The 13,735-nt window shown below is 55.8% G+C and overlaps 1 protein-coding gene across 5 annotated transcripts in view; it reads left to right on the top strand.

Annotated features, from left to right (window-relative positions):
• The window catches only part of LRSAM1 (leucine rich repeat and sterile alpha motif containing 1), a 28,285-nt gene extending 17,226 nt beyond the window's left edge, over window positions 1-11,059 (top strand). For all 5 annotated transcript variants that reach the window (XM_064469198.1, XM_064469196.1, XM_064469194.1 and 2 more), the window contains 11 exons: window positions 256-326; window positions 1,052-1,151; window positions 1,975-2,062; window positions 2,811-2,885; window positions 4,412-4,492; window positions 6,776-6,871; window positions 7,458-7,556; window positions 8,355-8,486; window positions 8,907-8,988; window positions 9,287-9,435; window positions 9,952-11,059. In XM_064469198.1, coding sequence (XP_064325268.1) covers window positions 256-326; window positions 1,052-1,151; window positions 1,975-2,062; window positions 2,811-2,885; window positions 4,412-4,492; window positions 6,776-6,871; window positions 7,458-7,556; window positions 8,355-8,486; window positions 8,907-8,988; window positions 9,287-9,435; window positions 9,952-10,077 — 1,099 coding nt within the window. In that variant the 3' untranslated portion in view covers window positions 10,078-11,059. The remainder of the gene's footprint in view (window positions 1-255; window positions 327-1,051; window positions 1,152-1,974; window positions 2,063-2,810; window positions 2,886-4,411; window positions 4,493-6,775; window positions 6,872-7,457; window positions 7,557-8,354; window positions 8,487-8,906; window positions 8,989-9,286; window positions 9,436-9,951) is intronic.
• Window positions 11,060-13,735: the final 2,676 nt, after the last annotated feature.

Raw genomic sequence — 13,735 nt, forward strand, 5'->3', positions numbered from 1 at the left:
GAAAGATCAGCTTTCCAGTCTAAAAAGCAATTGTCCCCATGGTTTTGAGCAAAATTTATGTTGTCTCCCATAGACTTAGAGGTTTCTTACCAAGAAATCACTGAGACTTCTGTGTCCCCGATAAGCACATGGCTTTCCTGAGCGGGTGGCAGGGTGAATCTGCCCAGCCTTTAGGCTCTGAGCTGGGTGGGTGGAGGGGAAGGGAGATAGTGCTTGTTTGAAGGAGTGGCTGAATTGTTCTTGTTGGTTCGGCAGAATAAGGATGGAACAGCTGATGGCAATAACTCAGGAGGAGACAGAGCATCTACGCAGAAGGGAAGTGGCCTGTAAGTCCAGACAATTCTGGAGATGCACTGAATAGGTGACAACCACGTGGGAGGTGCTCTGTAACACACACATTCTTGCTGTGTTGCTTGGTGCAGTGGGGCAGAGCTGGAGGGGACAGTATTGCCCATGTACCATAGCTGATCCACTGCTTCCACCTTCAGCTCGCTGCTGGTTCTCCTTGAGGTGCAAGCTGTGCTCCCTGTGTAGCTACAGCGTGTCACACAAGGAGTTTGTGAGATTGGATATAAGCACAAAAAGTGCTTTGTATTTCAGAGGTGCCAAACGGATGTTAACTGATCAGGTTCATGAGGCAGGAGGTGTATGGTAAAGAAGAATGGTGCTAGGGAGCCTTTTCTGCTCATGATGACCATGACCAGATCTGCTGGGGTTGAAAGGGAAATGGTGCGTGTGTTGTCACCCCGAGGACAGGTTACTCACAGTGGGACAGGTAGAGCTGCAGCCCATCTGAGGGTCGGTGGGCAGCACTGAAGAGATGCAAGCCCAGGCGGAGTGGAGTTTGCTCAGCTAATTTCCCAATAAATAGCTACACTTCTTGCAGCTGAATGAGCCAGCTCTGAAATAAACAAAGTGGAAAAAGCAAGGACAGGTTGGAAATGAGAGAGAAGGAACTGTTAATTGCAAGTGGTTGTGGCAGCAGTGGTAGTTGAACACCTGTTGTAGACACCCACTCCTGGCACAGACTGACAGCACTTCTGTCTCCTAGCTGCCATGCAACAAATGCTGGCTGAGAGCTACAAGAACAAGATCATCCAAATGACCTACGAGTCTCGTCGGCAAGACCTTGTCAACCAGGCCTGTTCCAGGTATAGTGGGCGAAGTGTGGGGCTGATGGTACTGTTGTAAAGTCCCTTTCTTTCCAGCAGTCCCTGGTGTACTTCCCATATATTCACCTGGGAACTTCTGCAGCCACTGGAATGCAGCAGGACAGCTGTGAAAGAGCAGCTGACAATGCAGTTTATACATTCTGCTAAATATGGAGGGTGAAATTAGGCTGGTCTTCTTCCTGTTTAGTTAGCCAATTCAGTGTCAAACTCTAGTACAGAACGCCTCTCCTCACCTCCCAGGGTTGTCTCAAGGATACTGTTTGTATATACGTAGGACTTGTTGTGTTGCTGTAGGTACAGAGAGCGTTCTGGCTCGCTCTATTTACAAGAAGGTAAGAAATTTTAATCTGGCAGCATTTGGCACTGAACAGAAACAACCTTGTGTGTCTGTGACCTGCCCAATAGAGGGCAGTGGGCACACACGGTCCTGCCTTCAAGTGCAGGCAATATATAGCTGCGTCTTCTGGGTTCCTTCATCAGCATGCCCTTTCTAGTGCAGAATACCCCCGTGCAAATTCACCACCTGAGCAGCTTGCTGGGCAGCAGCAGCCCCGGTTTGGACTTCAAGCTGTGCACAGGCAGGCAGTGGTGCTTCTGCTCTGGCTTGGTCTGCAGTGCAGGTTTGGTTTGATTGTAGGGAAGAAGGTTTTAAATCCGTCAGCCTTCAGCTATGCAGTGCTTTCACCCATGTTCAGTGACAAATGTCTCCATTCCTGGATTCCCTGTTGCCTGCTTTTCCTCTTGTTTGCATCAAGAGTCTCACACCCAGCAGTAACTCTGTGGCATATCCATCTTCTTGCAGCCTCGCTGAGACTGATCAGAAGTTCCAGCAAATCTTGGCTTGGCAACAGCTGGATCAGAACAAAGCTGTTAGTCAGATCTTGCAGCAGGTAGGCAAGGGAGAAAACCGCTTGTGGGGGGGGGACCAAGGGAAAGCAGCTGCATTCAGGAGCGTGAGTGGATCAGAGGAGCACAGGAGCAACAGCGGCTCGGCTGGGCTCCATGCAAAAGTTGTTTAACACTGGGTTTTAGTGTTAAATTAGTGTTTAACACTAATTTAATATTGACAGACTAAATTTTGAGAATCTCTGGTATTCTAAAAAACTGACATGTGGTTGAAAGAAAAATGTATTTATTTTTTAACGAGACAGCAAATTTTCAGAAAAGATGGCAGCACAGACCGTGGGATGCAAAACTGGTCTGATGATTAATAGAGAGGATTTTGAGACAGAAGTCCTGTCTTTTTGGCAGGTTTGCTGAGTGACCTGGGGCAAGATGCCTACAGGAAGCATTTTCAAAGCCTCTACTCTTTTAAAATACCTCGTTTTGAACCTGAGACCTCTGCAGCTCATCTTTCAGGAGTGCTGGGCAGCCATGCCCTATTGCACAGCCTGGGTGCTCAGTGCCGCTGAAAATGTGTGTTTGAGGAACATGAATATAACTTCTGTGACTGTCTGCAAAGTGGGTTTTATCTTTTGGGCCTGTGGGATCCAAGTCATGGTGTAACCAGTGCACTGTTCCCCAGAATAAACACTGTTCAGGTGCTTGTACATAAGTCGCTGCAGGGTAGCAGGGTTTCTTAGCTCATCTGCAGCTGCATCAACAGCCTCACTAAGGAGGATTTTGCCTGTCCCTTAGATTGAGATGCAGAAAGCTGCCTTTGAAGCTCTACAAGTGAAGAAGGATCTTATGCACAGGCAGATCAGGAACCAGGTGAGTCAGCAACAGAGGAAAGAGCCACCAGCTACTCAGCTCATACTGCCATTCGATGAGACAATTCTAAGGAAGATCGAAACGCTGTGAGCATAGAGCGGGGACTGGAGTAAATGAAGAGCTCTTGTATTGCTAAAAGCTCTGTAACAAAGTGTTGGTGGTGCTGGTGAAAGTACGGTCTCCCAGCTCCACAGGAGGGAGTGTCAATGCAGGTTCTAGATTTGTGGAAGGAGTGGAATTGCTATTGCTTCGATCATCTCAGCACTAATGTGGATGAAGTGCTGGTGAGTGGTCACTAGAGGACAGACGTGCATTGACTCTGTGGGGGTGATCTGCAATTGCAGCTACAGTTTCCTTCAGGTTGTGTACTTATCAGGGCTGCTGTTCCCACAAGTCCACTGCAACTCCATCTAGCACATCGGAATGGCACCTTGAGCCATACGTTCACCTTTTGTTTCCCATTCTCAGCCTGCCTTTCTGAGCTCCATTCTGCAGAAGGTGCAATGCGATAGTCTGGGGGGGAAGAGCAAGAACTGGTGGAGAAAATAGTGGTTGATGCACAAAGATGGGCAAGTGGTGGTGGTTGATGCACGAAGATGGGTAGCTGGTTTCTGACACAGTGCTCCAGAATCTTCCCTCTTCTGATCTGACACTAGCAGAAAAGTCTCAGGTCAGGACTTGGTGGATAAGCTTAAGAGCTTCAATCTATTGAGTCACTCAGTGACCAGTCTCTGCTAGAAGCCTATGGATTGTGCATGCACAATCCAGGAGATGTGGATCTCCATTCCTTGAGTTCATCAATAAGAGCCCTGCAGCTTGCTTGCACTTGCTCTGTAAACAAACGGAATTTGTTCCTTGATACTATAGCTAGTCATTTTACTGTTGAAATCCAGCCCACCCCACCAGCATCCTGCACAGGCCGCGAACAGGCAGGAGCCATGGGTACCACCTGCTGCAGGTGTTGGCAGGAATTTCATGGTCGGTGGCAGACCTTAAGCAACATGGCCTGGGGATGATAGATGGCCTGGCAGATAGGTGAGCTGGGCTCTCATCTTGGCTTTGCTGTGGGATCTTGGGCAACTCACTTCACCTCTCTGTGTCTCAGTTGCCCCACCTGAACGAACATGTATCACTATGGGATTTGCTGGAGCATCTAGAAACCAGGACCCTCCCCCAGTTAATCTGCCATTCGAGTGGTGGTGCTAGGGGGACTTTGACAGGCAGTTGCTGCCTTCCGAAGTGGCTGCACCAGGTTTGGCTGAATGAGCTCATTGCAGTGTGCTTCTAGATTTGAACATAAGGTGTTTAGAGTAGAGAGACAGAGAGCGTGGGACGCAGCTCCTCAGGCAAAAGATGAAGAGTGACCCTAAGAGCATGCATCACGGAAGGGCATTAGCAGGTTCCCCAAACTTCTGGGTGGCTCTGCAGTGCCGTCCCTCCCAGGGCAGCAGTTAGACCTCATTTTAAAAGAGCATAAATTAAAGTCATTTCAAATGTCAGTAAAAAATGTTTCATCTTCTGTTTAGATTAAATTAATAGAAACAGAGTTATTGCAGTTGACACAGCTGGAGTTAAAGAGGCAAGAACTGGACACAGAGACGCTGCAGGTATGTAGGGCTCTGGGGCTGCCCCACCACCCTCTCTCTGCTCTGGGATCGCAAAAGCTCCACTTGCTTCTTTTGCTCCTTGCAGTTTCCAGATGGTTTTATGCTTAGTCATAAGGGTACTTACCCACAGGACACCACAAAACCCCTCTTTGTCCTGGTAATGTGGGAACACCACTGTTACTCCTAAGCATCTCGCTGCGTTTTCAGGGGAGAGACAAACCAGCTGGCCCTGATAGCAATAGGCAGTTCCAGGTTTGCTGGGTGGGGAAGGATTTTGCGATCCAGTTGCTGGCTGTCCCAGAAACACCTGCCTGCTGTGCATCGCATGGCTTCTTACATTGTTGTGTTGTGTTTTGTTTTTAAATACCTGCCAGTGGTGGCTGTCACTTCTCCCCCTCCACTTCTAAGCCTTGTCTCCCAGGCTACTCTGCCCCACCATCCCACCATTTGATGGGTTGACTTCATCAGCAGTCACACACTGAGGAGTATCAAGTTTGGCTTAAGCAGCTTGGCTTTAAGTTTTGTTATTACGCCTTTGCATCAGTTTTTTTCTTGTGTGTGCTATTTGCCAGGTTAGGTCACCTGTTTAGTGAGCCCCAAATCAGTAGTAAACACCATATACTTTCTGAGAGTAGAGCACCCAGCAGATTGGTAAGTGCTAAGACAGGATTGCCTCTGAGCCCTGTGCTGGACACCTTGAAGTGTAAGATTTGAGTTATGCTACCTTAACTCGTGCAGCTCCTCTGTATAATGCTGCAGTGTTGGAGGGCTGATGGTGGGCAACCACCCAAAGTTCATGCAGGGAAGACTGAGGAACCCCAGGCAGATGCAGTTCAAGTGACACAGGACTTGGGTGATTCCTGTTAGGTGACCACAGGAGTCCAGAGGGGTGCAGAAAACGAGACTCTGCCCCAGTACCCACCTGCAGCCCAGCAGGCAGCACGCTACATTTGCAACTTCAGCACTGGACACTAGGAATCAAGGCACAAAGAACTTTGTCTCTCTGGATACACTCTGTCCGTTTGGCAGGCTACAGCCCCATGGTTCCCTGCTGTGATGGAACCCCCAGCGCGCAGGTGGCGCCCACAATGTGCTTTGGCAGAAGCTTTTCTGCAGTCGTGCTTGATACCTCCCATGCAGCAGATGGTTGCTTCCTCCCCCAATATACAGGTGCTTTAGTAATGAGCTTGATAAATCATTGTAAAGCGGGAAGAACCAAAAGCACCCTGAGAAAGGGAGGTGTTTGCACAGGTCTCTTGCAAGGTCAGTTTGGAAGAGAGTGATCCCAGGAGGGTGTCTGCATTGTGGGTGGGCAGGAGAGCTCATCTCAAGGTTAGCTGAAGCTGCCTGGGTTTCTGGTCTGGAGCAGCTCCCACGTGTCATTAGTTGTCCTTCTGACCTCTGAGGAGGTCCTGGTGCAGAAGAGCTTTCCTGCCTCCATCAGGGCAAAGCACCTCTGATCAGCTCTGGGGTTTTGCCTGTGAGAGGCCGGCATTCCTGTCTCCTGCTTAAACAGATGACCGTGTCTCTTTGTAGGGTCCAGAAGCGAATCAATGAAGGTTTTCCCACAGTTCTTTAGGAGGTCAGCCCTGAACAATATCTTGTCCCTTTGTCCATGGCCATCTGAAGTCCTTGTGGCTGATAACTTCTGGCCTCTGCTCAGTTAATGATCCTGCCAGCAGGTAGGAGCTGCCTGGGACTGAACCGTGCAGAGATGCCACATGGTCTGACGTTCCTGAGACAACTGACCCCTCATTTCCCAGCGGTGTGGCCGCAGTGATGATGTACCATGCCGTGGTACCCGGCGATGCTTGGTGTGAGACCCCAATGAAAGCACGCTTCCCGGAGGCGTGGGGAGGTGGTTGTTTTACCTGTCCTGCATACCTGCAGGCTTCTAGACCTGGTTTCAGGTGGTCTTTCTCAGTTAAGGGGCAGGACCATGAACACTTATAATGCCATTGACTGACCTTCTCCTGGAGTGATGAAGAGCTGCTGCAGGCTGGTGTGGTCTGGGGGTGCCCGGCGTGTGCTGGGGGTTGGCACCCTCAGATAATGGTCAGTGCAGGACCAAATGAAATGGGTGCAGCTTGAGTTTGCCATGCCAGCTGCTAGGAGAGGATTCAGGCTGTCTGCTCAGCCAGGCCGAGAGCCCGTGGAGCACAGAGCTTCCACGTTTACTGTGACTGTTTTGGGTATGGTAAGTGCTTTGCTGGCAGTCGGGGCAGAGTGATTGCTTGCAGCTACGTGGTAGGAGATGTGGATGCCAGAGTCCTTCTGTTGCAGGGGGTGATCACAGAGCAGCGCCAAGCACTCGGCTACCTGCTGCAGCAGCTGCTCAAAGAAAAGAAGCAAAGGGAAGAAGAACTGCAACAAATACTGGTAACAAAGGCCCCTAATTAGGTGCTGTAGATGAGGAAGCGCATGGGCTGGCTGCAGGGAGAGAGCCTATGGGTCAGCACAGGAATAACGGGGAGAAGAGAAGAGCTCTGAGGGGTTGTGTCCAGAGCCAGAGCCTAATTTAACTTCAGAAAGTGCTAATGTAAGCTCTCAGGGGCAAAGTTAGCACCACTCTGGTGCAGCATGAGGCACCATCATCATCATCAATCTCCCCTGTCAGGAAAGGGGGCTGTAGGGGGGAATGAGCACGATCCTCTAAGGGCCGTGGGTGTGATCTTGTAATCCTGAAGGCCTCCAGACTCTCCTGAGCTTCAGGAAACCAGGCTCCAGTGTCTGGGGCAAAGTGAGTGGAGGGGATGCACGACCCTAGACTGGCTGTGGGGTGTCAAAGTAGGACCCACCTGCAGGCGGCCAGAAATTCCCATCTTACCATAGCTGAGCCCATCGCAGTGCTCTGAACTGGCCCTGCCCTGCCCAGGCTGTTGGTTTCCCCTCCTGCACTCAGGCTGCCCTGAATACTGCTTGCAACGTGATCTTGGGCTGTTGAATGAATTGATTTGTTTTTCAGCTGGAAATGGAGGCAAAGAGCGAAACCAAACAGGAGAACTACTGGCTGATCCAGTACCAGCGCCTGCTGAACCAGAAGCCCCTCTCCCTGAAACTCCAGGTTGCTGCTGCAGTTAATGCTTTCACTGTAGCCGTGCTCTGCTTTGCAGACCATGGGGCGGGGAGTGAAGGCAGCCTTGCCTGAACCCACAGGTTCAGCTAAGGCAGGGAACAGGGCACAGACCCCTCACCCAGGCTGACAAGCCGGGGGAGACCCTGGGCTGCCCTGCATTTAGCCATTGTGCTCTGAGCATGCCTGTATATTGGAGGTTATGGGGCTGCCCAGGTCTGTAAGGAGCCAACATCTCAGCTGTCTGCCCGCAGGAGCGGCCATCCTGCCATCCGACTGCTTGCCAGGAGCAGAGGGCTCTGAGCACCTTCCAGGCAGGGCTTTTTGTTCCAGCTGAACACATGAACAGCTCTGCTGGGCTCCCCAAATTTCCCAGCAAATCTGAATGCAGCAACTCCTGCCTGTTACTGCCCTAACATATTGAGCCAGGGACTTCATGCTGTTAAAATATCCACGGGGGTGGCCACAAAGGGATGGCTCTGAGCTCTGCCCATGATGCATATCAGCCTGAGTTTGTAAAGCAGGTGCTGTTGCAGACATCAGCTGCCAGAATGGTTATGTTTCATTCTTCCCAAGATACAGCATTCTGAGTTGTGCTCGTAAATGCTGAGGGCCAAAGCTCCTCTGGCTGTTGGGCTTCTGAGCTTTGGTGTCTTCAGGGATACAGTGGTTTGTGCAGGGCAGAGGGCAGGAATGAGCCCAGCGCCTGGCCGCGATGCCAGCCTTCCTGCTGCCTGTCCCCGTGCTTTCTCTCGAGCGAAGTCTGGGAGCTTGCCTTGTGTTTTGCAGGAGGAGGGCTTGGAGAGGCAGCTGGTGAACCTTTTAATCGAGCTGTCTGCTGAACAGTACGTGCCAGTCTTTGCACACCACCGAATATCCTTGCAAGTGCTCAGCACCATGACTGCCAGTGACCTGGAAAAGGTACGAGACAGCAGATACACAGTGCAGGACGAGACTGACTGCGCTGAGCCCTTGCTCTGAGCCCGGCCGTGCACATGGCTATGCCCACGGTCTGGCAGGAGGGAGTGTTGGCGTTCCTGGTGTGTCACCTCCCGGCAGGGAGAGGTGCCAGTGCCGCTCTGTGCCGTGTCAGAGTATGCAAGAGCTCTCCCAGAGCACTTGAAGGGTGAGCTGTAGCCTGGTTCCCTCTTTCGACATCCCTCAGATGCTCTTTGTAGTAAAAATGGCACCTGGGGAATTCCCTTATCTGTTGCCCGACAGAGGTGCGTCCCTTGGCATGTCTGGGACTTGCCAGTGAGGCCCAAGAGTTTGCAGTGTCTTCTTGGGGACATGCATCTCCTTTCCCCTCCGAGAACTAATGGCCCTGCTCTTGCACTGCAGATCGGTGTGACGGAGGCAGGCCTGCAGCGTGCCATCCTCAAGCGAGCTCAGGAGATACTGGCTGTGGCCAAGACGATCCCAGGTACCACCAGTTCTTTTCCACCTGGTCTTTGACGCTTGCAGCAGGTACCTGAGCCTTGAGCGGGGAGATCTGTGGGGCCAGATGCCTCTCTTTGGGGAGCAGAGCCACGCAAGGCTGGTGTGCGAGTGGGAAAGTCAGGGAGCAGTGGCAGAGCTCAGGGTGCACTGTCACACTCGTCCCAACAACTTATTTTTTGGAGCCCTGAGTTCCCATCTGCTTGCAGCCATCCCCATGTGTGCTGGGTGGGTGGGAGGTGGGCAGCTCTCCTGGTGCTCAGACCTCCTGCTTGTGGTTGCAGAGCTGCTGAGGACAGTGGACGCTGAGGTCCCTGTAGCCCCAGAACCCAGTGCTCCCTTAGAGGAGCCTCCGAGCCCTGTGGTCCCAACGGCTCCGCTGCTGCAGTGGGACGAGAAGAAGTCGGAGTGCATTGTCTGCATGGAGCGGGAGGTGAGACCCTGGCACACACGTGATGCTGGAGCAGGGCGTGGGGTGAGGGCAGTGTCCAGCACATCCCCCCATGTCTGTAACCCCAGCCTGGCCCTGGCCAGCGCCTGGATGCTCATGTCTCCAGCTCCTGAGGCTTAGGCATTGCAGCAGGGAGGGAGGCAGGGCAGGGCTCCTTGCAGGCTTGGGAAAGAGCTTGCCGAGCTGCTGTGCTGGTCTGTCCGCACAGCAGCCGCGGGAAGTGTTCGCAGCGCTGCTCGGCCCAGCCCTGGCCTGTGCCCTTCCCTCAGGCCCGTTGCGCTTGTGCTCCGCACAGCCCGAGCCCCGTGTGCGTGCACAGCACTGGGCTGTGTCCAGTGATGGGGATCAGGGTGCAGGGCTCTGCCTCCCATGCCGTGACACCCCTGGGTGATCCCCGTCTCCTCCAGCCCCATTGCCTCCTGTGCTGGAGTACGGCGGTGCTGGGATGAGTGTTCCAGGACAGCAACACTCTGTGTCCTCTCTTCTCTCTTCTCCCAGACCCAGATGGTTCTCCTGCCCTGTGGCCATGTCTGCTGCTGCCAGAGCTGCTGCGAGCGGCTGCACACTTGCCCCCTGTGCCGCAAGGATATCGCACAGCGCATCCGCATCTTCCACAGTGGCTAGGCAGGGTGGAGGAAGGCGAGGCTGCGCGGCACCACCTCGGTCACCCCTTCCTGGGGCAGCGTCCCTCTTCTACTCCATGTCAGTGTTAAACAGACACTCGCACAGCATGACCAGCACTGGCCTCCCCATGCACAGGCTGGCTGCTGGCTGCACCTAGGAGTCTCAGCACCCTCCACATTCCCTGATGGCTTCTCAGCCTCTGCCTTGGGTTTCCGCTTCATCTGCGTCCCCTCCTGCCTGCCCTCCCACCCAGTGTCCTCTTGCCTGGGAGCACTGGGTGATGGAACTGGGTGTCCCTCCTCTCTGGCTAATCTATTTGCCTTCAGACATGCCCCTTGCTCAGCAGGGACGCGGTGCCATCTCCAAAGCCACTGTGACCTTGCAGCTCCACCGCTGTGGCTGGGGCACGGCCGTGCCCCGCATCGAGCGCTGTTGCCCAGGGGTGGGTGAATCTCCCATGGAAGGACGCGGCCAGGGTGTGTGATGCTCTGGGGTGCTGGCAGTGCCTTGCACCCATGTCATGCCAAAGCTCTGGGGAGCGTGTCTGGGGCACTGGTGGGCTGCAGCCACAGGCAGCCGGTGCCAGGGCGGAGTGAGGAGCTCCCCGACCCCTAATTTGTTGTCCTGCTATAGGGGAGAGTCTGCAATGGCCCCCAGTCCAGGACTCGAGGGACCTGCTGTGGCCAGAGGAGCCCAGTGGGATCTCTCAGCCACAAGACACACATTGGGAGCAGAAAGCATTGCTGCTGTCCGACAGCCAGCACAAGCCCAGCAGCGAGCGAGCGGGTGGGCTGGGGCTGGGCCCGGCACAGCTCTGCATGCCCTCGGTGCATCGGCATGCGGTTAGTTCTCTATTGGCATTAATAAGTATCCCAGTCAGTCTTTCGTCTCTTGACCTTGAACTGTAAAATGCAGAGATAAACCAGGCCCCACCACAGCCCTTCACCCAGGAAAAGCTATTAAAAAGCAGCTGGTTTCTGCCGGTGGTTGTTTGCTGCCTTTTTCCTTCTGGAAAGGGGAGGACACTTGAAAGCCGGGGGCTGCAGAGCAGTGGCAGAGCTGCCACGTGCCCGGCTGTCCCAGTGTCACCTCCTCCCTTGTCAAACCAGCAGCAATATGAGGATCTTGGCCTTCTCCGAGGGCGTTGCTTGCTGCAGAGCAGCCCTGGGGACCTCTGGGCTGGGGCAGGCCTTGGACCGTCTGCTGAGGCCACCTCACGTGTGCTGTGGCCGTGCCAAGCATCCCTGCGGGGTGTATGTGCAGGGGCCTGGCTGGGTGGTGTGCGGAAACCCCGGGGGACGTGCCGCAGCGCGGGGCCGGGGCGCGGGGCCCTGGTGAGCCCTTTGGGGACAGACGCCGTTGCACCCTCAGTGGTTGTGTTGGCAGGTCCCAGCCAGAGATTGCTGGGTGCTTGGGTGGGGACCTGGCAAGGGGGCCACGCGGTAGCAGCTGGCGATTGGGGTACAGTGAGGGGACCCCTGGCAGGGGTGCCTGAATGGGGACAGGGAGGCTCTCGGGGGGCTCACCTACCTGCACCCCTCCCTGCTCCCTCTTGCCCAGGCAGGGTGCGGGCAGTGGAGGGGCTCGGCCTTCCCTGGGGTCAGGGAGGAGGAAGGCGCCAGCTGCTGCCCTGCCAGGGGATGAAGCGTGGCAAAGCAGCCCAGAGGTGGCAGGTCCCATGGGAGCCTCTCCCACACCCCGCTCCCCTAGGGCCCACGCTGGGAGCCCAGCGGGTCCAGCTGGGCAGGGAGGAGGGACGCCCTGGGTCTGCCAGCCGCCCCGGGACCTGCTCAGCAGCAGCGATGCCCCGGGGCCATGTTGCAGGATGTAATGAGTGACAGGAGCTCAGGGCAAGGTCCGCTGCCTGCCCGTAAATAAGTGCCAGCTTTTCCCGGCGCGTCGGCAGTGCCAGGCGGCCCCTCGGCCCCCGCAGCCCCGCGCTCAGCCATGTACACCGTGCTGCAACAGCTGGCGCGTCGCCTGGGGATGCGCCCGCTCCCCACCAAGCCGTGCCTTGTGTCACCCCAGGCTGCCGTCAGGCGTTCGCAGTGATTGGGGGTGGGCGGGGATACAAACTCAATTGGGGGGGGGGGGAAGGCACCCCTGCCCTTTGCCCACATCCAACCTCAAGCCGTGCAGGGGCTGTAGCGGTTGCAGCCGCTCTTTGCTCAGCACAACCAGGACCCAAACCCCGAGATGCTGTGCTGGTGGGTGGCCAGGGCTGTCCCCTGTGCTGGGTGACAAACAGGCCCCAGGTTTGGTGCGGAATGAAGCTGAGCGTGACTGGAGGCACTGGGGTGGGGGAGGAGATGGGGTACTGGTGTCCCCCACTGGTGAGCTCATCCTAAACCAAAATAATAATTAAAAACCCCGTGCGTTGTCTTTGGGTAATAATAAGCACATAATTGATTTGTAAAGGGAAATGGGGAAAAAAAAGTAGTTTTATTGGCAGGCGGGAGCAGCCGCTTTCTGAGGGCAGCAGCGTGTGCCGGTCCAGTGCCCACCAAGCGCCCCAGGGCTGGACTGAAGTTCAGCAGGGGGTGGCTGCCCTCACCCCCCCCCACCTCCCAGGGCATGGCCATCACCCGCCTCCCGGCTTCAAAAGCTGTGGCGGCCGGGCTGCGCTCCCCCGGAGCGCCATGGCGGTGGGGCCAGAGACCGGCGGCGAGTGCGGGATCTGCTACGAGGCATATCGGGGTGCTGGGGGGGGCCGAGCCCCCCAGCAGCTGTCCTGCCGCCATTCCCTCTGCCTGAGCTGCCTGCGCAAGCTGGTGTGCCACGCCACCGCTGTCGCCTTCGTCAGCTGCCCCTTCTGCAGGATGGTGACGCTGGTGCCTGAGCTCGCTCTGGGTGGTCCCGGGGTGATGCCAGCCTTGGGGACCCCGCGTGGGGAGGAGGAGGAGGAAGAAGGCAGCGGTGCCTCCTCAGCTGCTCGCCAAGCCACGCCGCACTCCATGGCCGTGGAGGTGGCGTGTGCGGCTCACGCCCCCATCTTTGCAGTGAGCAGCATGGTGTCCCCCTGGGGCCTCCGCCGCAGCTCCGAGGCAGCGGGCGCCTTCGTGCTGGGGCTGCCGGGGCGGGGGCTGCTGCTGGACACTCAGCCCCCCCTCGCCTCCATGGAGAACCTGCGCCTGGGCTTCGCCACCGGCATCCTCGTCCTCATCGTCTCCACCTTCTTCCTGCTTGTCTTCCTCAAGTAGGTCTGGATGGGGGAGAGGGGCTCCTGTCCCGCACCGCAGCCCCGCGCCGCCTCCCCTGGGGCAGCCCGGACAGACCCAGCGGTGGGGCAGGGACTCTCAGGCCACGGGCGGCTCGGCCCCAGCACAGCGGGCAGGGTCAGGGCTGAGGATGGGGCTGGGGGCTCAGCACCTCCTGGGATCCAGCCCAGCCCCGTGGGGGCCACAGGACAGCCGGCAGCCCTGCACATGAGCCCCCAGGGCATCAGACTCTTTAAAAATTAACTTATTGCAGAGCTTTCCTTCACCCCCCAGCATCTGGCTGTGCTCTTCTTGTGTTCATAACGTTCCTGGCACCTCCAGACCTCCCCCGCGGCAGCTCGGCAGGAGTCGCAGCGTGGGGCCGTTCGTGCTTCCTGGTGTTGCAATCCCAGAGACTGGAAAATTCCCCCGGCTGCGCTTCAGTTCGTCTCGTCAGGCAG

This window comes from Phalacrocorax carbo, chromosome 18, assembly GCF_963921805.1.
Source record: "Phalacrocorax carbo chromosome 18, bPhaCar2.1, whole genome shotgun sequence".
In the NCBI taxonomy this organism is placed as follows: Eukaryota; Metazoa; Chordata; class Aves; order Suliformes; family Phalacrocoracidae; genus Phalacrocorax; species Phalacrocorax carbo.